This window comes from Pseudorasbora parva, chromosome 5 (genome assembly GCF_024679245.1).
Source record: "Pseudorasbora parva isolate DD20220531a chromosome 5, ASM2467924v1, whole genome shotgun sequence".
Lineage (NCBI taxonomy): Eukaryota > Metazoa > Chordata > Actinopteri > Cypriniformes > Gobionidae > Pseudorasbora > Pseudorasbora parva.
Window position 1 is genome coordinate 6,277,017 of NC_090176.1, and position 18,390 is coordinate 6,295,406.

Consider the following 18,390-nt stretch of genomic DNA (forward strand, 5'->3'; position numbering starts at 1 on the left):
CAAGCATATGAATACTAATATACAATGGGCCATCTGACTGTATTATCCTTTCAACCACTAGATGGCACAAAACATCAGCTCAACACTTTTTCACACAACCGCTTTTGATCCTTGATGTGTTTGCAACACAAAGTAGATTCTGCACTAATTTGATCTAGCAATGGGACATAACCGTTAAACAACAAGAATTTGAGGCGGCGCTCACGCTGAACGGCACAAATTGTACTACTGACTATTTAAACTACTGAATAGTAATGTTAATGCCACCCTTTCTTTCCCTATTAATGTTTGCTGCTGCATCCTTTGCGTCTATGACTGCTCTCACTTTTTATAACTACGGGCTATGCCACGGATCAAACAGAAAATGTGCGCTGCGTTAACGCGAATTAATCTGTTATTAACGCGTTAACTTTGACAGCCCTGCTCTAAACTAAAACCGACTATTTTCTTTTTCTATGTCAGGTTGACTATTTTATTTTTGATCATTAACAGGCTGCGATGTGAAGTTTGCATTGCTGGAATAGGTTGTGTGTGTGCATGAGGCGCCGGCGCGATCGACCCGAGGAAACATGAAATACTCCGTCATTTAGGTCACACAGATTATACGAGCGGGGCATCGCTGAATACTGGAAAGTGCTTACTTGCATTGTGCTATTGTAAAATAAAGAAAACAAAACGTGCTTTCTGTCGTCTGGGTTTCCTCTCCATGAACTTGTCTGAGGAGCGCACCTCACAAAAATCAGCCAAACTCAGCAGCAACTGTTGCACAGTTTTTTCTTTCTTTTTGTTAAATCTGTTGATTACGTCAAATATATTCTGCGTATATTTTCCTTTTATATAGGCATATTGACTATGATTTCGTGAAAACATTTTTTTTTTTTAAATGTAACTCCATCTTCCTCAGATCAGTCTTGCAACCCACCCGAGGGCTCTAGCTATAGACTGTAAAAACATATGGACGTATTGTCCATAACGTCACCCGTAGGATTCTGAAGCGTAAAGTAGGGTCGAGCTGGCCGTTGCCTGTTTGCCACATAGACCGTAAAAAAATATGGACGACTCGACATCATCCGTTTCCGCTTGGCAGATTTGAAGCTTTCAGGAGGCCTTGCACGGCGCGGACATCTTGGGACCGAGTCTGGGCAGTAGCGATTTCGGGACCGGAGTTGCGCAGTAGAGCAGGAAGTACAGTCGCGATATCAAAAGCCTGCCCACACTCTCGCAGATGCAGAACAATTAATTATGTTGGTGTGAAATAAACAGTTATGGAAATGTAGAAATTAAAGGTAAAGATCTAATCTGCTCCCAAAAATTTCGAAAAAAGTCCGTTAGTGCCTCAGTGACAACTTCACAAAGAGAAGCCGTCAGTCTCAGCTGTCAATCATGACGTCACACCCCCCGTTTTTATAGCATCAAATAACTAACTCAAAGTAAACTTATTTTTAAAACGAACACCTGAAATGAAATCATCGTGATGATAACTGCCTTCAGTGACATACACTAACTTTGGGGAAAAATTTTTGAAGTGTAATTTTATTATTTATATTATCTGAAATATCTGCAATATTATTAATTAATTAATTATTTAGTTTGCCTGGCGTCCATTAGAAAACACAGAGGGGCGGCTATACTGGGACCGGCCACCGGGGGGCGATCGAGGCGCGAAAGCTTCAGTAAATGAGAGGGAGACTGCAGGCTTGGTTTGCCATGTCTGTTTAGCAGAAAATGGGCAAAGAGGCGGGACGTGGGTGGAGCTTAGGTGACACAATGACTAACAGACAGCGGATAAATGTCTATCCACCTTCCACTCAAAGTGGCCACGCCCTTAATTGTGCAAAGCTTTATATAACAAAAACGAATGAGTTATAAAAAAATTCACCCCCTCTCAGTTGTCATGAAGGTCAAAATTAGCCGTATAGACCAAACCCCCAATTTGTCCCAGGCTGTAAACATGTTTTTACAGCTGTAAAGTTGGGCATTTTAACATGGGGCTCAAAGAGATTCTGCTCCCTTCTGGAGCCGGTCCCTAGTGGCCAGTCGATGAATTGCAGTTTAAGTCACTTCCGTATTGGCTTCAACAGAAACTTTTCATCTTTTTCACATTGATTTAAATCCTTCGCATGCATCATGGTCACGCGAGAGTGAAGAACGATTTATTTGATGTCTGAATTGGCAAACTATTTGATGTAGCTGAGATGTCTCGTATCTCCGTCAGATCTGCAGCTGGACTACTCTCTGACCGACGACTTCTGTAAGAATCACTTCCTGGTGGGCCTGTTGCTGAGGGAAGTGGGCGGAGCCGTGCAGGAGTTCAGAGACGTGCGTCAGATCGCCGTACAGGTGCTGAAGAACCTGATGATCAAACACGCCTTCGACGATCGATACGCCTCCAAGGTCAGCACACCGCAAAAAAGGCTTTTCTTACTTAGTATTTTAGTCTTGTTTATAGTCAACATATCTAAATATTCGGTAACACTTTAGTACGGGAAACACATATTCACTATTAACTCCGACTTTTGCCTCAATAAACTGCTAATTTACTGCTTATTAATAGTTAGTAAGGTAGTTTTTGTAGCGTTTAAGTTTAGGTATTGGGTCGGATTAAGGGATGTAGAATAAGCTCATGCAGAATAAGGCATTAATATGAGCTTTATAAGTGTAATAAACAGACAATATCCTGGTAAAAAGCATGATCATAAGCAACTAGTTAATAGTTAATAACTGAACCCTAAAATAAAGTGTTACCAAAAACTTTTGGGAAAAAATAACTCAAAATGAAGAGAGTTTTTTCTTATTTTTCCCCCAAAACAAGACAATAATTTTTGCTTGTCTAGTAAATACTTCTTGTTTTAAGAATTTTTAGATGTTTGGACTAGAAACAAGACAAAAATACTAAGGAAGAAGAGCATTTTGTGCAGAGACAAACACACGTGTTTTCACCGCAGTGTGTGCTGCTATGGGGCCGTGTTAAATCTGAGGTGTGTGTGTGTGTGTGTGTGTGTGTGTGTGTGTGTGTGTGTGTGTGTGTGTGTGTGTGTGTGTGTGTGTGTGTGTGTGTGTGTGTGTGTGTGTGTGTGTGTGTGTGCGCGTGTGTGTGTGTGTTTCAGGGTCAGCAGGCTCGCTTGGCCACGCTGTACCTGCCTCTGTTCAGTCTGATGCTGGAAAACGTCCACAGGCTCAACATCAGAGAAGCGGCTCCTGGAGCCAACCACACTAACATGGTAAGACTGACACCTATGCTGCGTCCCAATTCGCCTACTTACACTACGTCCTAAAAGTATGTACTCTTTTTGTGAAGAAATGTATATACTTATGAGTGTGTAGCAGAAAAGTATGCAAGCTTCAGGACATACTTTTTCGCCATCTTTAACGGACTCTGTCGCTTAGTTACGAGCATCCCGTCACCGTTTATCTGCCCTGTCAATCATCCTCAGATTCGTCACAGTTCAAATCCTCCACATTCAGTTTAATCTCCTGCCGTATCGGAGAGAAATGTAGCCGCTCGTTGATCTGTCGTGTGGGTCTTTAATGCAGAGACTCTCCTCATGTGTTTGCAGTTTAAATATAATGATGCATTTAAAAGCTAATGGCCAAACGTGTCATTTAAAAAGTTCACAACGCTGCTGCAGGTGAAATATAATGTGGACAACATTGAATAAATATATTTTTGTCAGGTTAAATATTGATAGATGGTCACTCAAACCCCTTTATCTAAACGTCTCTACTTAACCGTCGAACTCGCACATCCGTCATGTTTGTAGTTTTTTAACGCTTTTTATCCGCATTTGTAGTTCTAATCGAATCCTCGTCCAACTCGCAATGGGTTGTGGGCAATATCAGCCGTTAGAGTGCCCATCAATCCATACTGTGAATTTGGACTGGAGATAGTAAACCATCCGGGAATCAGGCCGTGCATATGGAGTGATTTTTGTGCCAAAATTAAACAAACAAAAATCCAGCATTTTGCAAACAAACACGATCTGCTTTTCAAAGGAAAACACGTCTTGCAAACAAACATAAAAGGGATGTGCAAATGCAGTTCTCTTCAAAACAGCAGATTTCAGGCATGTAATAATTCACTCATCTCACAATTGAGTTTAATACACCATACTGATCCTGAAATACAGTCCAATACACCCACAATACTTTAAACAAATCCAAAACAGTTAGTATTGTATAACAGGGTAAGAGTGACACCTAGTGTTTCTTTCAGGCCGTGCAGCCAATCAGAAGCTCCAGAACACGAGAGAAATCCCAATCAGAGATATCTGTTTGAAACGCCATAATGAGGTTCAGTCTTCCTCTGCTGACTGTCATTATTTCAAGAACAACCGTTTAAACGCTCTTCAGAATATGTGAAGAATATTTCTCTTATTTGATTTTATTCTGATTCAAAACCTCTTAATTCATTTGATTTTCATTTGATTCTCTGTTATTCAGGAATCCTGGGGTATTTACACTGCCATTCAAAATTGTGGGGTCAGAAGATACTTTTTTTTAAAATAAATGAATGGTTTTATTTAGCTAGGGCTCATTAAACTGATCAAAAGTGACAGTAAAGACATTGATTTTGCCACAACACTGCAAAAATGCTTTTCTTTCTTTTTTCTTACATCTTTTTTCCAGTCCAGATATCTACAAATTCTTAAATCAAGATGCCTTTACTAAGTAAAGTGACATAAGATGTTATTTCTTGTTTTCTGGGAGAAAAAAATTAAGTGAGTTTTTGCTTCATAAGAAAATGAGTAAGAAGAATCATCTCCGTACTACAGAAGATTATTGCATTCACTTGAGAGAAAAAAATCTACTTTGTTTTTCTGAATTAATGACTTAGTTATCTCAGAATAAAGTCATTAATTCAGAAAAACAGAGCAAAAAAAAATGTATTCATGAAAAATTATCTCATGAGATAATTTTTCATGAATACATTTTTTTGCTCTGTTTTTCTGAATTAATGACTTTATTTTTTCTTGGGAATTTTTTTTTTTCTTCTGTTTTTCTGAATTAATGAGATCCCCCAAAATCCAGCCAAGAGCTCTATTTTTGCTGGATTGCATGGAAGTAAACATGTCCCGCCTTTCAAATTTAATCCGGATTTATTTTACTTTGGGTTTGAGTTTGGATTAAAATGGTATTGTTTTTAGTGCGTCAACTTTGTGCAGACACCTCAAGACAGCAGAGAAGAGACTTCTGATCCGCTTGACATTGCTATTGCACTGATCCAGTATTTTCAACCATTGCCTGATTGTCTTTTGTGTCACCACGTAGCCAGCCTGAATGCATTTCAGATGCATCATCTTAACACGATCACATTGTAATGCGTATCAATAGTACGAGTGTGAAATCGTGTCTAATGTATATCGTCTGGAATGTATATTGTGTGGAATGTATACTGAGATAATGCACGTGCTACGCAGTCTTTCGGGTGCATATGAAACGCACTTTATGGCGTGCATATGACACGCTCTTGGGTGGGGATGGTGGGGTAAGGCAAGGCAAGTTTATTTATATAGCACATTTCATACACAATGGCAATTCAAAGTGCTTTACATAGAAAGGAATTAAAATAGGGATAAAAAATGCTTAAGAAAAAGAATACAATGTAAAGAGAATTAAAAATAATAAAATGATGGTGGGGGGTTCGTACGTATAATACGTCATAAAGTGCGTATCATAAGCACGTGAAAAACTGTATGCACACCAAAACTCATTTTAGCGTTTACATTCCACAAGATTGCACACTTATTTATACTACTATTAATACGCATTTTCATGAGATCGGGCTCGCAAAGCATACCATATCTGATATGGAGAAACAGGCCAATTCTTGAGGTGTCTGCACAAATTTGACGCACTAATTATATTACAAAAAGACAGCAGCAATGTCTCAAACCCAAAGTCAAATAAAACTGGATTAAACTGGAAAGGCGGGACATGTTTACGTCCATCCAATCCAGCTAAAAGCAGGATTTTGAGGGATCTCATTAATTCAGAAAAACAGAACAAAAACTTTTTTTCAAGAACAAATGATCTCATAATTCTGAGATAATTAAGTCATTAATTCAGAAAAACAGAGTAAAAAATGTTCTCAAGTGAATGCAATAAGCTTCCGTACTTTCCGTTTGAAATGATAAATTTAAATTAGTTTTTGTTTTAAGCAAACACTCACTTGTTTTTTCCCCCAGAAAACAAGAAATACCATCTTTATTAATCATGTTAACCTAGTCTTGTAACAGCATCTGGATTTTTTTTTTTTTAGATATTTGGACTAGAAAAAAATATTTAGTAAGAAGTGAAATACTGCAGTGAAAAATAAATAAATGCTGTGCTTTTAAATATTTAGTTCATTAAAAATCCTAAAAAATAAAATGCATGACAGTTTCCACAGAAATATAAAGCGGCAAAACGGTTCTCAACACTGATAATAATCCTAAATGTGTGACTAAATCATCAAATCCTCATATGAGAATGATCAGTGAAGAATCATGAGACTCAGTCTGAAGACTGGAGTAATGATGATAAACTCAGCTTTGATCACAGGAACACATTACACTTTAACATATATTCACAGAGAGAACTGCTGAAATCTTAAATTGTAATAATGTTTGAACGTTTTTACTGTATTTTTGATCAAATAAATGCAGCCTTGGTGAGTAGCAGAGATCAATTTCAACTTCAAACTTTGAAAAAGGTGTAAATGAAAAGATACGTTTTGATCTTTGAATTTTATTAGAAGATTTATATTTCTACACAAATGTAACTGTCAAGGTATGAAGATATACTAACATCCTGCTAACAGACGCTCCAGTAGGCTGTGCAGTGTGTGTGGCTCTTGGTGCTGATGTCTGTGTATTGCTGTGCAGTGTGTGAGGCTCTTGGTGCTGATGTCTGTGTATTGCTGTGCAGTGTGTGAGGCTCTTGGTGCTGATGTCTGTGTATTGCTGTGCAGTGTGTGTGGCTCTTGGTGCTGATGTCTGTGTATTGCTGTGCAGTGTGTGAGGCTCTTGGTGCTGATGTCTGTGTATTGCTGTGCAGTGTGTGAGGCTCTTAGTGCTGATGTCTGTGTATTGCTGTGCAGTGTGTGTGGCTCTTGGTGCTGATGTCTGTGTATTGCTGTGCAGTGTGTGTGGCTCTTAGTGCTGATGTCTGTGTATTGCTGTGCAGTGTGTGTGGCTCTTAGTGCTGATGTCTGTGTATTGCTGTGCAGTGTGTGAGGCTCTTAGTGCTGATGTCTGTGTATTGCTGTGCAGTGTGTGAGGCTCTTAGTGCTGATGTCTGTGTATTGCTGTGCAGTGTGTGTGGCTCTTAGTGCTGATGTCTGTGTATTGCTGTGCAGTGTGTGAGGTTCTTGGTGCTGATGTCTGTGTATTGCTGTGCAGTGTGTGAGGCTCTTAGTGCTGATGTCTGTGTATTGCTGTGCAGTGTGTGAGGTTCTTGGTGCTGATGTCTGTGTATTGCTGTGCAGTGTGTGTGGCTCTTGGTGCTGATGTCTGTGTATTGCTGTGCAGTGTGTGTGGCTCTTAGTGCTGATGTCTGTGTATTGCTGTGCAGTGTGTGAGGCTCTTGGTGCTGATGTCTGTGTATTGCTGTGCAGTGTGTGAGGCTCTTGGTGCTGATGTCTGTGTATTGCTGTGCAGTGTGTGTGGCTCTTGGTGCTGATGTCTGTGTATTGCTGTGCAGTGTGTGAGGCTCTTGGTGCTGATGTCTGTGTATTGCTGTGCAGTGTGTGAGGCTCTTGGTGCTGATGTCTGTGTATTGCTGTGCAGTGTGTGAGGCTCTTGGTGCTGATGTCTGTGTATTGCTGTGCAGTGTGTGAGGCTCTTGGTGCTGATGTCTGTGTATTGCTGTGCAGTGTGTGTGGCTCTTGGTGCTGATGTCTGTGTATTGCTGTGCAGTGTGTGTGGCTCTTAGTGCTGATGTCTGTGTATTGCTGTGCAGTGTGTGTGGCTCTTAGTGCTGATGTCTGTGTATTGCTGTGCAGTGTGTGAGGCTCTTAGTGCTGATGTCTGTGTATTGCTGTGCAGTGTGTGAGGCTCTTAGTGCTGATGTCTGTGTATTGCTGTGCAGTGTGTGTGGCTCTTGGTGCTGATGTCTGTGTATTGCTGTGCAGTGTGTGTGGCTCTTGGTGCTGATGTCTGTGTATTGCTGTGCAGTGTGTGTGGCTCTTAGTGCTGATGTCTGTGTATTGCTGTGCAGTGTGTGAGGTTCTTGGTGCTGATGTCTGTGTATTGCTGTGCAGTGTGTGTGGCTCTTGGTGCTGATGTCTGTGTATTGCTGTGCAGTGTGTGAGGTTCTTGGTGCTGATGTCTGTGTATTGCTGTGCAGTGTGTGTGGCTCTTGGTGCTGATGTCTGTGTATTGCTGTGCAGTGTGTGTGGCTCTTGGTGCTGATGTCTGTGTATTGCTGTGCAGTGTGTGTGGCTCTTGGTGCTGATGTCTGTGTATTGCTGTGCAGTGTGTGTGGCTCTTGGTGCTGATGTCTGTGTATTGCTGTGCAGTGTGTGTGGCTCTTAGTGCTGATGTCTGTGTATTGCTGTGCAGTGTGTGAGGCTCTTGGTGCTGATGTCTGTGTATTGCTGTGCAGTGTGTGAGGCTCTTGGTGCTGATGTCTGTGTATTGCTGTGCAGTGTGTGTGGCTCTTAGTGCTGATGTCTGTGTATTGCTGTGCAGTGTGTGAGGCTCTTGGTGCTGATGTCTGTGTATTGCTGTGCAGTGTGTGTGGCTCTTGGTGCTGATGTCTGTGTATTGCTGTGCAGTGTGTGTGGCTCTTGGTGCTGATGTCTGTGTATTGCTGTGCAGTGTGTGAGGCTCTTAGTGCTGATGTCTGTGTATTGCTGTGCAGTGTGTGTGGCTCTTAGTGCTGATGTCTGTGTATTGCTGTGCAGTGTGTGTGGCTCTTAGTGCTGATGTCTGTGTATTGCTGTGCAGTGTGTGAGGCTCTTAGTGCTGATGTCTGTGTATTGCTGTGCAGTGTGTGAGGCTCTTAGTGCTGATGTCTGTGTATTGCTGTGCAGTGTGTGTGGCTCTTGGTGCTGATGTCTGTGTATTGCTGTGCAGTGTGTGTGGCTCTTGGTGCTGATGTCTGTGTATTGCTGTGCAGTGTGTGTGGCTCTTAGTGCTGATGTCTGTGTATTGCTGTGCAGTGTGTGAGGTTCTTGGTGCTGATGTCTGTGTATTGCTGTGCAGTGTGTGAGGCTCTTGGTGCTGATGTCTGTGTATTGCTGTGCAGTGTGTGAGGTTCTTGGTGCTGATGTCTGTGTATTGCTGTGCAGTGTGTGAGGTTCTTGGTGCTGATGTGTGTGTATTGCTGTGCAGTGTGTGAGGCTCTTAGTGCTGATGTCTGTGTATTGCTGTGCAGTGTGTGTGGCTCTTAGTGCTGATGTCTGTGTATTGCTGTGCAGTGTGTGAGGTTCTTGGTGCTGATGTCTGTGTATTGCTGTGCAGTGTGTGTGGCTCTTGGTGCTGATGTCTGTGTATTGCTGTGCAGTGTGTGTGGCTCTTGGTGCTGATGTCTGTGTATTGCTGTGCAGTGTGTGAGGCTCTTGGTGCTGATGTCTGTGTATTGCTGTGCAGTGTGTGAGGCTCTTGGTGCTGATGTCTGTGTATTGCTGTGCAGTGTGTGTGGCTCTTAGTGCTGATGTCTGTGTATTGCTGTGCAGTGTGTGTGGCTCTTAGTGCTGATGTCTGTGTATTGCTGTGCAGTGTGTGTGGCTCTTAGTGCTGATGTCTGTGTATTGCTGTGCAGTGTGTGAGGCTCTTAGTGCTGATGTCTGTGTATTGCTGTGCAGTGTGTGAGGCTCTTAGTGCTGATGTCTGTGTATTGCTGTGCAGTGTGTGAGGCTCTTAGTGCTGATGTCTGTGTATTGCTGTGCAGTGTGTGAGGCTCTTGGTGCTGATGTCTGTATTGCTGTGCAGTGTGTGAGGCTCTTAGTGCTGATGTCTGTGTATTGCTGTGCAGTGTGTGAGGCTCTTAGTGCTGATGTCTGTGTATTGCTGTGCAGTGTGTGTGGCTCTTGGTGCTGATGTCTGTGTATTGCTGTGCAGTGTGTGTGGCTCTTAGTGCTGATGTCTGTGTATTGCTGTGCAGTGTGTGAGGCTCTTAGTGCTGATGTCTGTGTATTGCTGTGCAGTGTGTGAGGCTCTTGGTGCTGATGTCTGTGTATTGCTGTGCAGTGTGTGTGGCTCTTAGTGCTGATGTCTGTGTATTGCTGTGCAGTGTGTGAGGCTCTTAGTGCTGATGTCTGTGTATTGCTGTGCAGTGTGTGAGGCTCTTGGTGCTGATGTCTGTGTATTGCTGTGCAGTGTGTGAGGCTCTTGGTGCTGATGTCTGTGTATTGCTGTGCAGTGTGTGAGGCTCTTAGTGCTGATGTCTGTGTATTGCTGTGCAGTGTGTGAGGCTCTTGGTGCTGATGTCTGTGTATTGCTGTGCAGTGTGTGTGGCTCTTAGTGCTGATGTCTGTGTATTGCTGTGCAGTGTGTGAGGCTCTTGGTGCTGATGTCTGTGTATTGCTGTGCAGTGTGTGTGGCTCTTAGTGCTGATGTCTGTGTATTGCTGTGCAGTGTGTGTGGCTCTTGGTGCTGATGTCTGTGTATTGCTGTGCAGTGTGTGTGGCTCTTGGTGCTGATGTCTGTGTATTGCTGTGCAGTGTGTGTGGCTCTTGGTGCTGATGTCTGTGTATTGCTGTGCAGTGTGTGTGGCTCTTGGTGCTGATGTCTGTGTATTGCTGTGCAGTGTGTGAGGCTCTTAGTGCTGATGTCTGTGTATTGCTGTGCAGTGTGTGTGGCTCTTGGTGCTGATGTCTGTGTATTGCTGTGCAGTGTGTGAGGCTCTTAGTGCTGATGTCTGTGTATTGCTGTGCAGTGTGTGTGGCTCTTGGTGCTGATGTCTGTGTATTGCTGTGCAGTGTGTGAGGCTCTTAGTGCTGATGTCTGTGTATTGCTGTGCAGTGTGTGTGGCTCTTAGTGCTGATGTCTGTGTATTGCTGTGCAGTGTGTGTGGCTCTTAGTGCTGATGTCTGTGTATTGCTGTGCAGTGTGTGTGGCTCTTAGTGCTGATGTCTGTGTATTGCTGTGCAGTGTGTGAGGCTCTTAGTGCTGATGTCTGTGTATTGCTGTGCAGTGTGTGTGGCTCTTAGTGCTGATGTCTGTGTATTGCTGTGCAGTGTGTGAGGCTCTTGGTGCTGATGTCTGTGTATTGCTGTGCAGTGTGTGAGGCTCTTGGTGCTGATGTCTGTGTATTGCTTCAGAACGGGCGTGATGATCACGGGATGATGACCCCTACCAAAACCACGGTCAGCCCCGCGGACGGCAGCCTGCACAAAGAGGTGTTCGGAGTCATTTCGGGAACAGGTGACTCCTCTTACACTGCCTCATGACCAGGGGACGGGTTTACACACACACACACACACACACACACACACACACACACACACACACACACACACACACACACACACACACACACACACACACACACACACACACACACACACCATTAGCTTGATGATCCTCACTGCTGTGCAACACGACACAATCTCAACCTATCACACTGCACTGCAAAAACTGCTCTTCTTACTCAGTCATTTTGTTTCCAGTCTAAATATAAAAAAATTCACAAATCAAGATGCTTTTACTAGATAAGTAAAGCGACAGATGATATTTGTTAGTTTTGTTGAAAATAAAGTTTTTGCTTAAAACAGGCGAAATGATCAGCCAATTGGGTGAGAGAAATAATCTTGTTTCTTGTTTCCGCCCCAAACAGAATTAAGATTATTTTTCTCACTCCACTGGCAGATCATTTCGCCTGTTTTAAGCAAAAACTCTCTTCATTTTAATAGCTATTTTTCCCAGAATGTACAATTCCTGAAGAAATTGTGCGTGGTGCTTGCCGTGGCAAAACTCGGGGCCCTGTTGCTAAGGTGTGTTGAGGCGGTTGCTAAGGTATTCTGGTTGGTTGCTAAGGTGTTGCTAGGCGGTTGCAGTGTGGTGATTTAACCCTATAAAGCCCACTGTATTATATCGTTTTTGATGCACATATTTCTAAGCCGTCTTATGATCAACATGATCAAAACATTGACTGATTTAATCAAGATGATTAAATATTTGAGCGTTTTATCAAGTCTTTATAAAAGTATTTTAGTACAACTGTCCAAACGTCCTCCTTCAGCATTAAATATCATCTTACTAAGCCATATTAATGTCAGATATAGAGTGATGAGTGATATTTATATGATTTTATGTCAGTATCTACTCTACAGTTATAAAGGTCTCATTGATTTATATTACAGGAATCAGAAGTTCATCCATATGAATATCAGCATCTGCACTAAACTGCATATTTTTAATCAGCGTGAGCCTCTGAGTCAAGATGAGCAGTTTTTCATCCATATTCTCACTGTATCAGACTATATTCATCTATATTATATATTATATATCTATAATATTTTTATTTTCATATTTTGTGTTCAAAAATATTATTTTCAAATATGTTTTATACTAAAGGTTCTCAAAACTCTTCTTTTTTTACAAAGTGTACTATTATTTCATGTCAGACTCTTGTAGTGTGAGTAATGTCACTGAAGAGTGTGTTTGTGTGTTTGTTTTTGTTTTGTGTGTTTGTCAGTTTCTCCTCACACTCCAGGCGTCTGCGCTGTTCGACACACTGACTCACGGGCCTCCCTCATCAGCACAGACTCTGGAAACGGCCTATCAGAGCGCAGCATTGACAAGCCACACCCCCTAGACAAAGTACGGCTCACATGATCTTTACTACTGATGGACCATTACTATGTTGTGTGTGTGTGTGTGTGTGTGATGGGTAAGTTTAGGGGCAGAGGGTGTGTGTGTGTGTGTGTGTGTGTGTGTGTGGGTGTGGGTGTGGGTGTGTGTGTGTGTGTGGGTGTGGGTGTGTGTGTGTGGGTAGGTTTAGGGCCAGAGGGTGTGTGTGTGTGTGTGGGTAGGTGGGTAGGTTTAGGGCCAGAGGCAGTGTGTGTGTCAGATGGGTAGGTTTAGGGGCAGGGGCAGTGTGTGTGTGTGTGATGGGTAGGTTTAGGGGCAGTGTGTGTGTGTGTGTGTGTGTGTGTGATGGGTAGGTTTAGGGGCAGGGGCAGTGTGTGTGTGTGTGTGTGTGTGTGATGGGTAGGTTTAGGGGCAGGGGCAGTGTGTGTGTGTGTGTGTGTGTGTGTGTGTGTGTGTGTGATGGGTAGGTTTAGGGGCAGGGGCAGTGTGTGTGTGTGTGTGTGTGTGTGTGTGTGTGTGTGTGTGTGTGTGTGTGTGTGTGGGGTAGGTTTAGGGGCAGGGGCAGTGTAAGGGGATAGAAAATATGGTTTGGACAGTATAAAAAGCATTACGCTTATGGAGAGTCCACACATTTCACAAAAACAAGCATGTGTGTGTGTGTTTGCGTGTGTGTGCTAACCTGTGGTTGTGTGTCTCAGCGGGAGGGTTTCACGCGCCGTCACTCCGCCAGCGTTCTGCGTTTCTTTACTGACTGCGAGGAGACGCCGCTCTCGGCTCGACTCAAACGCCAGACCACGGACTTCTCTCTGCTGTCTGAGCAACACACACACCCTACACAAGTATTAACTCACCTCTGACCCCAGCTAGTACCGCTCACGTGACCTCTGACCCTGCGCTGTCCCAGTGTGTGCGTGTGGCTTTACTGCTCCTCCATTCCCCCAGCCACAGGACATTAATAAACTGTCAGTTCACAGGATTGGATTAGTTAAGTTCGCTTTCACAACACAACATTTCAAAGCGTACCAAAAAGCTTTAACCTGTCCTCTTATTGGACAGAGTTTGCTCTGCATCATCCATCGAGATAGGCTGACAAGTTCACTCCGCGAGTTTATTGTGGCTTTACCTGTAGCTATGACACAGATATGAACGTAGCCATCATTCCTTCTGTTAAATAATATACAGCGATCAGGCATAACATTATGACGGGTAAAGTAAATAACACTGATGATCTCTTCATCACGGCTCCTGTTAGTGGGTGGGATATATTAGGCAGCAAGTGAACATTTTGTCCTCAAAGTCAATGTGTTAGAAGCAGGAGAAATGGGCAAGCGTGAGGATTTGAGAGAGTTTGACAAGGGCCAGATTGTGACGGCTAGACGACTAGGTTAGAGCATCTCCAAAACTGCAGCTCTAGTGGGCTGTTCCCGGTCTGCAGTGGTCAGTCTCTATCAAAAGTGCTCCAAGGAAGGAACAGTGGAGAACCGGCCACAGGGTCATGGGTGGCCAAGGCTCATTGATGCACGTGGGGAGCGAAGGATGGCCCGTGGGGTCCGATCAAAAAGACGAGCTACTGGAGCTCAAACTGCTCCATAAGTTAATGCTGGTTCGATAGAAAGCTGTCAGAATACACAGAGCATCTCAGATTGATGGCAGTGTGATGCTTTGGGCAATGTTCTGCTGGGAAACCTTGGGTCCTCCATCCATGTGGATGTTACTTTGACACGCTCCACCTACCTAAGCATTGCTGAGACCATGTTCAGCCTTTCATGGAAACGGTATTCTGGTGGCTGTGGCTCTTCCAGCAGATAATGCTCCTGACACAAAGCACAAATGCTTCAGGAATGGATTGAGGAGCACAACAATGAGTTTGAGGCGTTGACTTGGCCTCCGAATTCCCCAGATCTCAATTCAATCGAGCATCTGTGGGATGTGCTGAACAAACAAGGCCAATCCATGGAGCCCCCACCTCACAACTTACAGGACTTAAAGGATCTGCTGCTAACATCTTAGTGCCAGATGCCACAACACGCCTTCAGGGGTCGAGTGGAGTCCAGGTCAGGGCTGTTTTGGCAGCAAAAGGGGGACCAACACAATATAATGTCATAATGTTATGCCTGATCGGTGTATAATGCAGTTCGAGCGGGAATCAAGGTTTTGTCTGGATAGTTTTGTCAGTTACACAATATTTTAAGATGAAGAGGCGCTCTTTTATTTTCAAACACAAAACTCAACTCAGAATCAAACACTGCTTTCAGTTATAGTATTCATTATGAATTATGATAGTGTTTGGTTCATTTGTCTATCGGGGCGGCGGATTGCTTTCTCACCACTCAGAGTCTGTATTCAGTCAGGCTGAGACCACGCCGCTCAGGTGGGATCTGAAGCATTCGATGCTCTTATATAAGCCCAAACGAACCGAACTACGTGAGAAACGCACCAGATCCTGAAACAAACGCTCCATATGAGCCGGGTGTGAAAACACAGCACCACACCGATCTCTGTGTCTGACCTCTTTAAGATCTCTTCCACTGGACCTCAGGCGTCTCAGTCAGCACAGCAGTGTTTTCTAGACGGGCCAGATCGTCCACTCACGGGACGTCCAGTCAGTAAATCTGACAACTGAAGGAAGGCTGTGAAATGAGTCCAGAGCACTTCAGGCTCATGAAAGATGACGAGACTGCAGTCTGCTGGCAGGGGATCATGGGGGAAAGTCTGCTAGATGCATTAGCGCATAGAGCTGTGTGTGTGTGTGTGTGTGTGTGTGTGTGTGTGTGTGTGTGTGTGTGTGTGTGTAGAGCTGCTCTCCTCCCTGTCTGTGACGTCCTGTAGTGAAAGAGTTCCTGCACATGCCCTGCATTCCTGCTTCTGTGTAGTGTGTGTGCGTGTGTGAGAGAGTGAGGTACACACAGCTGTTTGATTGGGGATGTGTGTGAGGGAATGAGCATGTGTGTGAGCGCTTATAATTGCCTCTGTGTATTTACAGTTGCCCTGAAAACTCTCTGGACACTCAAGCCACACTTAAAAATAAAAACGTTTTATTTGATTTGAAGAGATGATACAAACACACCTCGCAAGCAATCTAAGGAAATACAAGGTTTGAGATGCTAAAAACGTGGCTTGAGTGCTCAGATGCTATCTGTGGTGGCGGTGTGTGTGTGTGTGTGTGTGTGTGTGTGTGTGTGTGTGTGTGTGTGTGTGACCTCTTTCTCTCGCTCTCAGTGTCACGCCGCTGGAGTTCTGGGCAGCTCTTTGCTCCGCTGTGACAAACTCGACCAGTCTGAAGTGAGGAATATGTTGATGTGCTTCCTGCACGTGCTGAAGAGCATGTCTGAAGGTACACACACACACTCGCTCACTCTCACATGCATGAACACACACACACACACACACACTCATGATAAAGTCTCAGCATGAACCTGTCTCAGCTGTATTGTACTCTGTCTATTGTTTGTTCAATGTGTTTGCTGTGTGTTAGATGCTCTGTTCAACTACTGGAATAAAGCGTCACCAACAGACCTGATGAACTTCTTCAGCCTGCTAGAGTAAGTGACACACACACACACACACACACACACACACACACACACACACACACACACACACACACACACACACACACACACACACACACACACACACACACACACACACACAGGACATAGACATCCATTGATTTCATATCTAAACATGAGCGAATCACTAGATTTGAAAAACATGTTATGGCTAATTTATAAGAGAACATTATAAAATGTCCTCACTAGTCTGCCATCCTAATATTTCACACTTTAAGTGAGGATGCATAGCCAAACCTACACACACACACACACACACACACACACACACACACACACACACACACACACACAAACACACCTGTCCCCTAATTAATTTCTCATCTTTTTTCCAGAGTGTGTCTTCATCAGTTCAGATACATGGGAAAGAGACACATTGCCAGGTAATGTCTAAAAGTGTCAGTATTGAATCATCCTCAGACTTATTGCTGACAGCGATAGGTCACTTGGTAGAGGACTGTCAGAAGACTTATTTCTTTTTAAGTGTCTCAGAGCTGGTGAAAGCTGACTGTTTCACGAGACGACACATGCAGAAGTGAAGTTCATAATTTTCATCCACACAGGAACTTCCTTCTGCAGCCAAATCATCTCATTTGGCCTTTTCCAAGGCCCATATTAACAAAGTGTAGACTTCTGATAATCCATACTCTGGTCTCATGAGACCAAATTAATCATTTCAGATCTAACTGTATCCAATATGTATGTCAGTGTTCAGTGAGGAGTGTCTGGTGCCCACAGTGACCTTCTCTATATAGAGATGATTGAGTGTTGTGCTGAATGAATGTGTCTTAAATTCACACACCATCGAATGGTGTAATACAAAATCTTGAAACAAAAGAAGTTCCCTACTACCTATATACACTGATTACACTCTATTGACAAAAGTTTTGGGACGCCGGCCTTTACATGCACATGAACTTTAATTCCATCCCATTGTTAACCCGTAGGGTTTAATCTGGAGTCGGCCCACCCTCTCTAACAGCTTCAGCTCTTCTGGGAAGGCTTTCCTCAAGGTTTAGGAGTGTGTTTATGGGGATTTCTGCCCATTCTTCTAGAGCAGTGGTTCTCAAACCTTTCCTGGAGGCACCTCAGCCCTGCACATTTTGTATGTCTCCCTTATCAGACACACCCAATTTAGTTCTTGCAGACTCTACTAACAAGCTGATGAGTTACATCAGGTGTGGTAAATGAGGGAGACACACACAATGTGCAGGGCTGTGGTGCCTCCAGGACAGGTTTGAAAATGACTGCTCTAGAAGCTCATTTGTGAGGTCAGGCACTGATGTTGGACGAGAAGGTCCAAGGGGCCAAGCCTAACCCCTGAAAAACAACCCCACACCATAATCCTCCCTCCACCAAACTTTACACTTGGCACAATGCAGTCAGACAAGTCCTGTTCTCCTGGCAAACCCAGACTCGTCCATTGGATTGGCAGACAGAGAAGCGTGATTGGTCGCTCAGAGAACACGTCTCACTGCTCTAGAGTCCAGTGGCGGCTGCTTTACTCCACTGCATCCCACGCTTTGCATTGCTCTCTGTGATGTAAGGCTTGAGCTGCTCGGCCATGGAAACCCACTCCATGAAGCTCTCTACACTGTTCTTGAGCTCATCTGAAGGCCACAGAAGTCTGGAGGTGTGGAGCTATTGACTCTGCAGAAAGTTGGTGACTTCTGCGCACTGTGACCCTCAGCATGCGCTGACCCCGCTCTGTCATTTTACGTGGCCTACCACTTCATGGCTGAGTTGCTGTCATTCCCAGTTGCTTCCACTTTATTATAATCCCACTAACAGTTGAGCGTGGAATATTTAGTAGTGAGGAAATGTCAGGAATGGCCTTATTGCACAGGGGTCAGCCTATCACGGCACCACGCTTGAGTTCACTGAGCTCCTGAGAGCGACCCATTCTTTCACTAATGTGTGTAGAAGCGTCTGCAGGCCGAGAGCTTGATTTATACACCTGTGGCCATGAAGGGATTGAACACCTGAACTCAGTGATTTAGTGGGGTGTCCCAATGCTTCTAGCAATATATATATATATCTTCTATGGGCCAGTAAAAAACGTATATTAGCTGACCACTAAT

The 18,390-nt window shown here is 43.9% G+C and overlaps 1 protein-coding gene across 1 annotated transcript in view; it reads left to right on the forward strand.

Annotated features, from left to right (window-relative positions):
* Positions 1–18,390, forward strand: part of zmp:0000001200 (dedicator of cytokinesis protein 9) — a 95,142-nt gene that overhangs the window by 52,345 nt on the left and 24,407 nt on the right. Inside the window, 7 exon segments of the mRNA XM_067444771.1 lie at positions 2,216–2,394; positions 3,108–3,221; positions 11,246–11,348; positions 12,622–12,746; positions 15,957–16,071; positions 16,213–16,279; positions 16,645–16,692. Of these exon segments, the coding sequence (XP_067300872.1) occupies positions 2,216–2,394; positions 3,108–3,221; positions 11,246–11,348; positions 12,622–12,746; positions 15,957–16,071; positions 16,213–16,279; positions 16,645–16,692 (751 nt within the window).